Source organism: Haliotis rufescens, unplaced genomic scaffold, assembly GCF_023055435.1.
Source record: "Haliotis rufescens isolate VD_foot unplaced genomic scaffold, xgHalRufe1.0.p SCAF_18, whole genome shotgun sequence".
Lineage (NCBI taxonomy): Eukaryota > Metazoa > Mollusca > Gastropoda > Lepetellida > Haliotidae > Haliotis > Haliotis rufescens.
Window position 1 is genome coordinate 22,564,299 of NW_025963868.1, and position 13,262 is coordinate 22,577,560.

At 43.5% G+C, this 13,262-nt stretch overlaps 1 protein-coding gene across 1 annotated transcript in view; it reads right to left on the reverse strand.

Moving 5' to 3' along the window:
- The window catches only part of LOC124132881 (ammonium transporter Rh type A-like), a 39,355-nt gene that overhangs the window by 10,764 nt on the left and 15,329 nt on the right, over nt 1–13,262 (reverse strand). The window contains exons 2-4 of the mRNA XM_046497031.2: nt 4,396–4,579; nt 2,208–2,358; nt 778–922 (exon numbers count right to left, since the gene is read on the reverse strand). Of these exons, the coding sequence (XP_046352987.2) occupies nt 778–922; nt 2,208–2,358; nt 4,396–4,579 (480 nt within the window). The remainder of the gene's footprint in view (nt 1–777; nt 923–2,207; nt 2,359–4,395; nt 4,580–13,262) is intronic.

Here is a 13,262-nt window from a genome sequence, read left to right on the forward strand (position 1 = left end):
GTATGGTTTTACGCCGCTTTTAGCAATTTTCCAGCAATATCACGGCAGGGGACATCAGAAATGGGCTTCACACATTGTACCCATGTCGGGAACCGAACCCGGGTCTTCGGCGTGACAAGCGAACGCTTTAACCACTCGGCTACTCGACCGCCCCCTAACGTGGCAAGAGTCATATCCGGCGCAAAGCTAAAATGCTAACTCACGACCAGGGGATTCTAGCACATCAAAGGGGCGCAACTCTGGACAGCGAATTGCGGCGCCCTAGGCGAGTGAGCAACCAGAGTCATCTCAGGACGACAGAGGCGCATACCGATACTGAAGCCAACAGGTCAGAGTGGGTTAGTTTGATTAAATGCCGCTTTGAACTGTATTCAAGTTATATCACAGCATGGCAGCGTAATGTGGGTGGATGCATGTTTTAAACATTGATCATGCACGTTCGTACTCTTCACGAGCAATGGCATGGAGCTGACAAACCAAGAAATATAATCAGTGCGAATCTCCGATGATCACAACGATCACAGGTTCCTGCCACACCTAAGGGACATAACTCTCCCCACCAAATTTCAGCGCCTTTGACGGCTGATCCATCAGAGTCCTCAAGAACGCGATGATCCTTGCACAGCTAAGCGCCGAAACTCTAGACATCGGACAGCGTCGCCTCAGACGACTGAGCCATCCGTTCCTTCTCACGACGAGAGAGATTTCTTCCACTACAGAAGCCTACCAATCAGCGGTAAGGTAGAAAACCTACACCCATCCTTATAGATCACCTACCAATCATGGAGAAGAGGTCGGAATGGTACACCGATCCCTCTTTTGTTGACCTCTCGATGTCTTCAGAGTACAAGACTCTGGCAATGGTCAGGCCGAAGTAAGCTCCGAAGGCGTGGACAAACATGGACCCGCCCACATCGACCACCTGGAACAATTAAAGAGGGTTCGTTATAACACAGACGGATTATTGAGCTCGTACAAGGTCTTCATGGCATACGGGGCGGTCGGGTAGCCTAGTGGTTAAAGCGTTCGCTCGTCACGCCGAAAACCCGGGTTCGATTCCCGACATGGGTACAATGTGTGAAGCCCATTTCTGGTGTCCCCCGCCGTGATATTGCTGGAATATTGCTAAAAGCGGCGTAAAACCATACTCACTCACTCACTCACTCTTCATGGCATACACACCCTCGAATATCCACAATGGATACAGCTTAAATATTCTCTGCGGCACCAGACTGCATTCAATCGACCCTTTATTCAAAGATCGCATCACATCACATTTCCGAGACGCGGTAACAATGACAATAACAGATATAACGTCAATGACTTACTCCTCAAACCTTTGGCCATAGTGGTATATGATATAGTATGCTTTGCAAGGTTCGCTCAGCTATTAGTCGGAATTGCACAAGATGGAAAGTGCAAACAGTCGCGTCACATTAATGAACAAACTGTTGAAATTAGTTCTCCATCGTATGTATTTAAAAGTTCTCTGGATTGTTCATGACAGATAATAACTCAGCCCTCCGACCCTCCGAGAATATGTTGTTGTGAAAATAGTCAAAATACATTGGCGGTCGGTTGGCGGGGAAATAAATTTTGAAAGAAGACATGTCAGATTTCTTGTTCCGCGAAGATATTTTGCGTTATTGATCATGAAGCTGTTCTTGATATTTCATTTTGACGTATTGCTTGCGAGCTTAATACGTAGGTGAGGTGAGGTTGAATGGAGTTTACTTCGGGTCCAAGATTATTGCACTTGTATAGTTACGTGCATGCACGTGTGTGCGTGCGTGCGTGTGTGCGTGCGTGCGTGCGTGCGTGCGTGGCTGCTTTTATTAGTCCGGTTAAATGCCCACTAAGATACCATGCTACAGTTTCATATGAATACCCCACTCACACACAGTATTCTGACTCCAAGCCGATTAGACCCTGTTTTAGCCCCTTAATGCCGAGCGTCAGGCAGGGTAACAAGAAGTATATTATAACATATTTTAACGTCTTTTGGTATGACGCGGCCGTGGATTGAACCCCTGACCTTCCTCTCTCCAGACGGACCCTCTACTCCTTAACCACGCAAGCGGTCTGCTAAATACGTTGTCTTGCAGTCGTCGGTATAACTAAATAGTACACGTTTCATTATGTTAATTTTTCCTTTGTTAGGGTCTGCGAATTTAAGATTTAAAGAAAACCCATCTGGTCCACCTCACCCGAAACATCGTGACGCCAACCCACTCGTTGGCCGAGAAGAAGACGATCTCTATGATGGCTATCAGCACCAGCTGCAGCGGACTCGCCTTCCCCAACACGGCACCGAAGGAGATGAGGACGGCGGCGGCTGCGAAGTCGGCAGTCAACATGCTGAAATAGTGTCATCATGAGGTAAGAAGAAGAAGCTGAAGAAGCTGAAGAAGAAGAAGAAGAAGAAGAAGAAGTACTCTAGCTTGATAACGGTGTAAGAATCTACACCGAAACGTCTCCATATGCAATAAATAAGAAGTTGTTATCCATAAAGTTGTACGTTGTCCTACTCACCAACAGTTATAATAAGGAAGAGAATTTCGGAGTATATATTTACTCCTTCATGATCAGTAGGTGAATAAGTGCTATTGAAGCAGAGAACATATACATGTACATGTAAGAACAGAAGAAGTAGTAAACTCAGGTGGAAACTTAACAAGGGAAGCCAACAGTTACTAAGCGTTGATAGGTTTAGCAATGGATTATATGCTCTCTGCTCCCCCCACTCACTCACCCACACATCCTTACACCCACCCACTCACTCACCCACACATCCTAACACCCACCCACTCACTCACCCACACATCCTAACACCCACCCACACATCCTAACACCCACCCACTCACACATCCTAACACCCACCCACACATCCTAACACCAACCCACTCAATCACCCACACATCCTAACACCCACCCACACATCCTAACACCCACCCACTCACTCACCCACACATCCTAACACCCACCCACCCACTCACTCACCCACACATCCTAACACCCACCCACTCACTCACCCACACATCCTAACACCCACCCACTCAATCACTCACTCACCCACACATCCTAACACCTACCCACTCACTCACTCTCCCACACATCCTAACACCCACCAACCCACCCACTCACTCACTAACATTTATTCATTGACATTTAATATCAGGTAACTGATCCTCACAGATTCTTATGGCGTTGAGAAATACTTACTCACTTACTCCCTCACTCATGGATTCTTAGTTTGTAAATGCGTGATTATAACATTTTTTTACCAGTCCCGTGAATATTCCGGTATGAATTGGTCTTTAGCAACCAAAGCTTGTCGTAACAGGCGACTAACGGGATCGGGTGGTCAGGCTCGCTGACTTGGTTGATGCATGCCATCGGTCCCAAAAGCTGTTGTTAATCGGTGCATTGTCTGGTCCATACCACCAGCGCGCGATGCAAGGACATAAAAAAAGCGTTCGTAAAATATATGCTACTTCATTGAGGGACTGTTAAAATTATAAATGCTAGTCTGCGCAACCTGAGACATTTGGAAATTCACTTTTTCAAGTGAGTAATGTGGTTTTACGCCGCTTTTAGCAATAGTCCAGCTATAGAACGGCGGGGACACCAGAAATTGGATTCACACATTGTACCCCTGTGGGGAATCGGTGTGTCGAGCGAAGGCTTTAACCACTTGGCTACCCCACCGCACCTGTGTTTTAGTCCAGAGGACTAGTGGAAACTCTCTCTTTTTTCTAGTCCTGTAGTTTGTAGCTAGCCCTGGTCAAACGAGACAAGAATGTTTTTAAATTACATTTTCTGTCAGCTTGATTCAGTTTCAATTTGCAGCAAAACGGATGCATTGAGAACTGTTTCAGAGTGATAGCCCACAGATGACCCGTGAAGATTCCGGATAGAATAGGTCTTCAGCAACGAATGCTTGTCGTAAAAGGCGGCTGTGCTTGTCGTAAGAGGCGACTAACGGAATCGGGTGGTCAGGCTCTCTGACTTGGTTGAAGCCTGTCATTGATCCCAATTGCGTAGATCGATGCTCATGATATCCATCACTGGATTGTTTGGTCCAGACTCGATTATTTACAGACCGCCGTCATATAGCTAGAATATTGCTGAGTGCGGCGTTAAACAACAAACCAACAAACGCAAGGTGGTCTGTATATGAATGATAACTACCCCTTTGAGATCCAGGGTACATCGTCCCCTGCACTCTGCTACCTAAGGTTGGAAGTGGATCGGGGGGTCGTGCTCTATGACTGCATGTCATCTTATCCTTCTCACTCTCTCACTCACTCACTCACTGTTCAGAGTGGGTTTAAGCCGTTAATTATCACTCACTCACTCATGGCGTGAAACAAGAACACAACAGATTACACTCACGACTCGATGGAGACCTCGATCTTGCCGCCGTGGCTGTGGAAGTACCCCCCACAGAGAGTCGCCCACTGGATGACGATGGCGGCGAGGAGGAAGTTGATGCCCACGGCGCCGTAGCCGTACCGCTTCAGGAACGTCATCAGGAAGCCGAAACCGATGAAGATCATGACGTGCACATCCTGGAACACTGGGGACACAGAGGGTGTACATGTCAACGGAGGACGGGATACTCAAGGTTATAGGTGAAAACGTCGCGTTCAATTATTGCATTTTGCGACGTGTACACCTGTGTGGCTGTTTATAGAATCCGAGTTTACAGTGCTAGCTCACTGAGATACCCATGAACACCCCACTCAGACACAGTATACTGACTCCGAGCAGACCAATCTTTGTTTTAGACCCTTAATGCCGAGCGTTAGGCAGGGTAACAACAAGAACCATCTTTCAACGTCCTTCGCTCCCTGGGCGGACGCCCTACCACTAGACCACGTTGGCGGTCAGCCAGTCAGACGCCCACCATCATGTGTAAAATATCTAATAATTGAAACTTAGTACTTAAAAATCTCAAGTTTGTCAAAATTACATTTTTTCCCAATTTGCATGCGACTGGTATCTTGATCTCCCAATTCACTCACTCAATCAGATGCTTACTAACTCAATCAATCAATCGTAAACTCATTCAGACCGTCTCCATGGTCTTGTGGTAGAGTGTTCGCCCGGATAGCGGAAGGTCCGGAGTTCGATCCCCTGCCGCGTCTTAACAATAAGACGTTCAAATATGGTACTTGTTGTTACACTGCCTGGCGCTCGGCATTAAGGGGATAACTCAAGGACTGGACTGTGTCTGAGTGGAGTATTTATGTTAAACTGCGGTATATCTCAGTGGGCAAACAATGTAATATCGGCATTAGCCCGGACGAGTACAGACAGCCACACACAGCCACACACAGCCACACACACACACACACACACACACACACACGTGCATGCATCTTTATTAGTTCAATAAATTTGAACCGACGTTAAACCCCATTTCACCTCACATCACCTATCGCATTCACTCACTCACTGATTGGCTGAAACCAGACTCGCCACTTACGCTGAGATCTCGCGTAACAAATGTAACATACTATCTAACGACGGTGTCGCTTACCCTCGTCACACTCACGTTACACAGACAATGTATGTCATACATGTATCCAGTTTACAACTTGATTGGCCCGATTCATTGTCAACACCAAGGTCAGATGTACGCTCTGACACTGCCCCGGATGTCACCAGAGTTTCCTGCATGAGGCCAAGTGACAACACGCTTTGTTTCACATCACTTTTCACAATGACCAGTTTCAATTTCATTTCGGTTTTCGCGCATCCCATATTTTGACTTGGAGGTGACAGTTCGATCAGGCCTTGCTGTGTAGGTGTCTTTACATCTTCACACACAACGATGTGTCGTGTCGATTGTAATGAAATTGTCTGTCGGTTTGTTGTTTTACGCCGCACTCAGCAATATTCCAGCTATATGACGGCGGTATGCACATAATCGAGTCCCGACCAGACAACCCAGTGATTGACATCATAAGCATCGATCCACGCAATTGAGATACGATGACATGCATCAGCCAAGTCAGCGAGCCTGACCAACCGATGCCGTTAGTCGCCTCTTACGACAAGCATAGTCGCAAACGGCAAGCATGGGCTGCTGAAGACCTATTCTAACCCGGATCTTCAAGGGTTGTAATGACATTGATTGGATAATAGGCCATGAAGGGTATTGCATGATATAGATAGAAGGTCGGATTACATAAAAGTGCCACTTCGCGAGGAATAGAGAATACAAGTGAGGAACCAAAACGGAAGTGCATGCCAAAATTGAAAAGCAAGTTGAGGGCCGGCTGATTTTTATGCGCCCCCTCCTCCCCCAATAAAATATTTTTAAAATGATGGATGAGAAACTTTATTTTATTTTTTCTTATTTTAACCACAATATGACATCTAAAACAAGTACTTGATGTGCGCGACCCGCAAGGCCCGAGGCAAGATGTCACGTCAGTAAGGCAAGCTGTCTGGTATCGCCTGACAAGTCCATGTGAAATAAGAAGGCTTTTACGGCTAATATATGTAAGAATGTCAAACAAAACTTCTAAGTGTTGTTTGTACTGAAAGACCATTTGCCTTGACCGACAAATATCCTTTGCAGTATGTGGCTGGTGTTTTGAATATCCGTTTCGTCTTTAACGAGAACTGTCACTGAAGACTATTTATATTTAGATGTTTACGATATCCAAGCGTTCATGCTTTGGGAGCTTCTGCTGATAGAGTGCTTGGTTTTGCGCCGCTTTTGTGTGTTGGTACCTTTACAACACTCCAGCTCTATGACGGCGGCCTGTGGATATCGAGTCTCGACCCGACAAACCAGTGGTTGATATTATGAGCATCGTCGCGTGTCGTCCGATGCAGCGAAATCAACAAAGCCACCGAGCCTGATCACACGATCCACTTTAGATGCCACTTCTACTATCAGAAGTGTACCAGGTCCCAAGTAGGAATATTTTTAATTGTTTTCCAATGATATTTTCTTTTTCCATTATTCACAAAAATAGAACGATTCGTGTTTTATCAGTTTACAACGTCCGCCAATTTTATTTCAGATATGTTATATTGAGTCGAAATTATTTTTTTCTAGTTTCCGACCCCCGTGTAAAATATGTAACGGCTATAATATTTCAGCATATGAAACAAATAATTATTGTTTTTGAAAAAATAAATAAATTATTCCAGCATTCTCTCGGAACGAATTATATTTTTCAAAAACGACTCTCAGCGTCTACCCCCGATCCTCCTCCTCCAAAATATCATAATCGTCGGACCCTTCGACGATAGATATCCTTGTTAACAACACGTAGCTCTCTATACCAAGTTTAATGACCACAGACCGAGTTGGTAAGAATCCAGTGATCGATATTGTGAGCAACGATCCACCTTGTCGGGGTACGATGAGACGCAATCGGGCAAGCCCGATCGGCTCAGGTTCCTATTCCTTCCAGGATTTGCTACGGACGCCCTTACTTCAGCACCAGTGAACAGAAACGTTTAGGGTTTATTATACTTCAATGATAAACAGTTTAAATTGATGCATGTACCGAACACCTGTATCCTAGTTTCGATTAAGTTTCAAATACCAGAGTGTGGCCTCCGGAAGCTACAGGAGTCGTGGTGTCTGTGTCATTGTGTTGCACAAACAACATGTGTTTAACCTCAGCGACATGTGTGAGGATATATTTCGCTTCACTTTTTATTGCCCATCAGGATAAAAAGCACTACTATTATGTCGATGTGTTTCAATTATTCAAAACAATAATGTACGTTGGCCTTGTTTGACATGGATATGGTGTTACTGAGTTCGGTCAATGCGTATAATCATTACGTAATAATTAGCGGATGCAAACACATCCCATCACTGCGGTACATACTGAGGTTACCGTATATTCTGTGGCATAGCATCATGTCATTGTGGTATATAATGAAGAATATTCTGTTATACCTCATATAACTGCAGTACATACTGAAGTATATTCTGTGGTATAGCATCATGTCATTGCGGTATATACTGACATATATTCTCTGGTATACCTTATATCACTGCGGTACATACTGAAATATATTCTGTGGTATAACATCATGTCATTGCGGTATATACTGAAGAATATTCTCTGGTATACCTCATATCACTGCGGTACATATTGCAGTTTATTCTGTTGTATAGCATCATGTCATCGCGGTATATACTGAAGTATATTCTGTGGTATAGCATCATGTCATTGCGGTATATACTGATCTATATTCTCTGGTATACCTCATATCACTGCGGTACATAATGAAATATATTCTGTGGTATAGCATCATGTCATTGCGGTATATACTGAAGAATATTCTCTGGTATACCTCATATAACTGCGGTACATACTGAAGTATGTTCTGTGTTATAGCATCATATCATTGCGGTATATACTGATCTATAATCTCTGGTATACTTCATATCACTGCGGTACATACTGAAGTATATTCTGTGTTATAGCATCATGACATTGCGGTATATACTGAAGAATAAACTCTGGTTTACCTCATATCACTGCGGTACATACATAAGTATATTCTGTGGTATAGCATCATGTCATTGCGGTATATACTGAAGAATATTCTCTGATATACCTCATATCACTGTGGTACATACTGAAGTAAATTCTGTGGTAAAGTATCAAATCACTGCGGTACATACTGAAGTATATTCTGTGGCATAACACCGCGTCATCGCGGTACTTCTTGAATTATATTCTGTTGAATAGCATCTTCAGGCATCACATCACTGCTGTACGTATTGAAGTACAGTCGAACACCGTTGTGTCGAACTCGTGGGGACCTGGAACAAAGTTCGGGGGAATCTTATGATTAATTTGGATGCTTGGGACTCTCAAATGAGTTTGAGACAACTGGGAATTCGACACATCCAAGTTCGACACAACGAGGTTCGACTGTATATAATCTGGTATAACATCCTATCGCTGTTGCACATATTGAAGTACATTTGGTGGTATAGCATCATGTCACTGCAATATATATTTATATTACCATTACGAAACATAATGGGTCATATTTCCTGGGCCCACTTGCACAATGCGATCTTAGCGCTCCGACTATTGTAAGCCTATGTAAAAGTATGGGAGTTACGATCATCTTAGCGCTTAGTTCGCTTTGTGCAGGTGGTCCCTGGTATAGTATTGCCCCATGACGGCACATTTTGAGGCATGTTTTCAGGTAATGCTTCGTGACATTAAGTACAAATATAATGCCATTAACTGGATAACAAATATAGTATCGGGATATTATGGATCATGTTGAGTCCTGGTATAGTCTCGCTCCCGTACAGAACATTTTGAGTCATATACGCTGATGAAGCTTGTCGTTACGTAACAAACTGAGCCATATTCTCCGGTTATGCCTTAAATTGCTGCTTTTGAGCCATATTCTCTGGTATAATATAGTGACATTAGGTACGAATCTAATGACATTAACTGGGATAACATCACGACACGTAGGCATATTTATAGTTTGGTACGCTGGTTTTGAAGCACATAATGCAGTATTGTCGATCAAGGTCAAACACAAGATCAAGGTCAAGGTCATCCAAGCCAAGAATGTAGGTCACAGATCAAATGATAGTTTATATATATCACAGAGCCGGTCTGGTGAAATAATTGCCATAAATCTCATTACATTATGTGACAGGTCATGTCGTAAAGGATTAATCGTGTGAAGGAGAAGAGATCAACTTGAGAGTGTGAGTTTCAGGTGTCCTATAGCCTCCGTCTGACGGTCCACGTCGCGGACCTGTCGTTGAATGGAACAGGGCTCGACCTTGTCAATCTTGTTGCGTCACGGAATAATGGGTAATAAAAGAAGAGGCTGCATGGTGCGTATTGTTCCCATAGGCCGGATCTGGTGGTAAGTGGCGCGATTGATGCCCAGTCTGTACAACAATATAGCCTTGCAGTATCAACAAGAACTACGTTCGGCTAATTTACGGGTTTGCATTGAGTCGTTCCTACCTTGTTTGTCTATTAGGTCATATGTGATGCTGCAAATCAGTCTGGCAGGGAACCGTTGCCATACGTATTACACACAGACATTGTCTTAAAGGGCAAGTTCACACGGAGATGAACCTATTTTTCTTGTACTTTTTCCACATTAAAAGTGTTAACATAGAAGTGTCATAGACAAAAATATAAAAATATCACAATTAATTAACATATTTTTCGCATTAAAACGATTTATATTTTTCACATTTACCAAGTGTTCTATTTCCACAACAAAAACACCATGGCTTATGCCCCTTGCAATATGACGTCATTGGTGCCAATTGATAAACATTATGACGTCATCATGCTTTGTTAGAGCCGCTTCACGTGGTGTAGGTCCAGGTATGTGATTCTAGCGTCTCAGATGCCAGCCAGCATAGTGTTATGCTGAGTCACCACTGCGCCGGAGTGTGTCGTAGGCCATGTTGTTTTTACCGCAAACTGGTACTTGATATCTTTTGCGTTGAGAATAGACAGGGACCCAGTTGAATTGGCACCAATTACGTCATAATCTAAGGGGGATAACTCAGGCCTGTTTAGCTCGAAAAACGAAGGCCTCACAACGGCATATCATTTTCACACTATTGTGAGATTCCTACGTTCACTGTGAAAAAAATGAGTGTATATTTTCAAACACAGATACTAATTAATTCTAAAATTGCGTTTTGTTTAGAAAAAGAAAGAAAGTGATTTTTGCGTGTACACTTCCCCTTTAAGTCCAGGCAGTGTGTTCGTTACAACGTATAGATACAGAATGAGTGAACTGCGTTTAACACCACTTTAAACAGTAGCTGGTGAAGGAAAGCACATGCTCTAATCCAGAATCGAGGAACCTATTCAAGGCTATTACCTACGAGCAGCGGTTGGCACAGCCAAGGGATGAAACTCTGCACCAATCGTCCTTTGGGCTGACGCGTATAATACATGAGTGAGTGAGTGGGTTTGGTTTAACGCCGCTTTTAACAGTATTCCAGTTATATCGCGGCGTGTCAGCTTAATGTGGGAGGAAAGCCCGAAGTGATGCAGGTCTCAGACGTTTACCACTTCGGTGAAACCCACGAGCACGGGTATGGTGCTGACAAACATAGAAACATAATCGGGGCGAACCGGGATTCGAACCCACAATCATAGGTTTCTGGCGTGCCCAAGGGACGCAACTCTGCACAGCGAATCGCGGCGCCTTAGACGACTGGGCCACCTGTGCCCCCGTATAATACATGAACAAACGCTCAAGGCGGCGTCCAAAACAAATCACTCGCACACTTGACTGGAGCCATAATTCCTGCACACAAACATAAGTAGCTTTGCTTGATGCTCTATCGTTTGTTTGTCAAATGTCAACCAATGAAGACACAACTGTCAACATAATTTTACCACACAGACCTTCAACACATGTCCTCAAGTACTCTGGGTCTACAATACTGTAAGGTTGGGTTTCATTTGGATACGGAGTTAATTTAGGAGTTTGTGACACGCATTGGGTAAACCGAACCGGCGTCGATGTCAATGGTTTAACCTGTGACCATCCCCGTGACCACTGACACTGAAGCACACGATGAGAACAGTAAACAGCCGCGCGGCCCCAGGGGCCCGTTTAACAAAGCCGTCATAGCCTCATAAGTTATCATAGACGTACGACTATCGTAAGTCTGTGTTAAAGTATAGGACTTACCCCAGACGTAGCCCTACGTTCGACTATCGTAAGTCTGTGTTAAAGCATTGGACTTACCCCAGACGTAGCCCTACGTTCGACTATCGTAAGTCTGTGTTTAAGTATAGGAGTTACGATAGACGTAGCCCTACGTACGACTATCGTAAATCGGTGTTAATTATACGAGTTACTATATACGTAGCGCTACTTACGGCTCTCGTAAGTCTGTGCTAAAGTATACGAGTTATCATAGACGTAGCGCTACGTACGACTATCGTAAATCGGTGTTGAAGTATGAATACGAGTTACAATAGACGTAGCGCTACATACGACTATCGTAGGTCTGTGTTTAAGTATACGAGTAACCACAGACGTAGTGCTACGTACGACTCTCGTAAGTTTGTGTTCAAGTATACAAGTTACCATAGACGTAGCGTTACGACTCTCGTAAATCTGTGTTAAGGTATAGGAGTTACGGGTAACACTGTGTACGTGTGGAAAGTCGCCAGAGGTGCCGCAAATTACTGTGCATATATGTCACCATTACTCTGCCAGAATCCTGTAATCGTTGATTATCGTTGATCCTACCCATGCACGTGGTACTTGACATGCCAGATGTTTTCAACAGTTTGGGGTGAAAAATGAATGTTCGACTCTCAGCGAAAAAACATGTCCGACAGAAACCGATATCTCTCCCCATACATTCCCAATACTATATTAAATGGCTGGTTGCATTGTTTGATCAGCAAAGGTCAGAGACAATTAAAGAGTACAACCGTTAGCGGGCAATGAGCTGGGCGAAGGTACGTGACCCTAAATGATCCAGAGGGCAGTTTGGGCTCAGGTTGTGTGGTGTGCATGAATGTTTTCGAAGACCTCCATTCTTCTATCAAGGTTTCCGATCCAGTAAGTCGGCATTAAGGCCAGGAAACCGTTCCACAAAGCGATCTTCGCGCAACGACAATCGCAAGCCAATGTTAACGTAGGGGGGTTATAATCGCCTTAGCGATTTGTGGAACGCGGTCGTTACTGGAGACCAATTCTAAGCCTGAATTCCCACGACAGACCCTGTAATAATTGAGATTCATGAATTTGGACAATACTGTCACTGACACCTTTTTATTCTTTCCACAGTCATAAAAAACTGAGGGACAATAGAAAGTATTCCGAGTTAGTTTGTTCATGAACTTGAACATTTTAAAATTTAATTTAATTTAATTTAATTTAATTTGATTATGTCTATTTAACCATGACTCATTCCTGTAAAAGGTAATCTGTAGCTGGGCAACTTTGTGTAAAAATATATCGGTTCAATGAAGGCTAGAGTAAGAAATGAACTTGATCCCCCTGTCTGAAATTTGTGTTTGAAAGATGAAAGTATTCTTTTAGAGATAACAGGTCTAGAATACTCATCAGTTGTGTATAATGAGAACTTATTTTTTGTATATTGTAAAAGTTTCAAATCAAATTATATTTTTTTTAAATAAACCATTTAGAAGTATTCTTAGAGTTGACTAAGTACCAGAACAGTTCATTTATCTAATATAATATTGCTAACTTAAGATATTTTCAATTGGGATTCA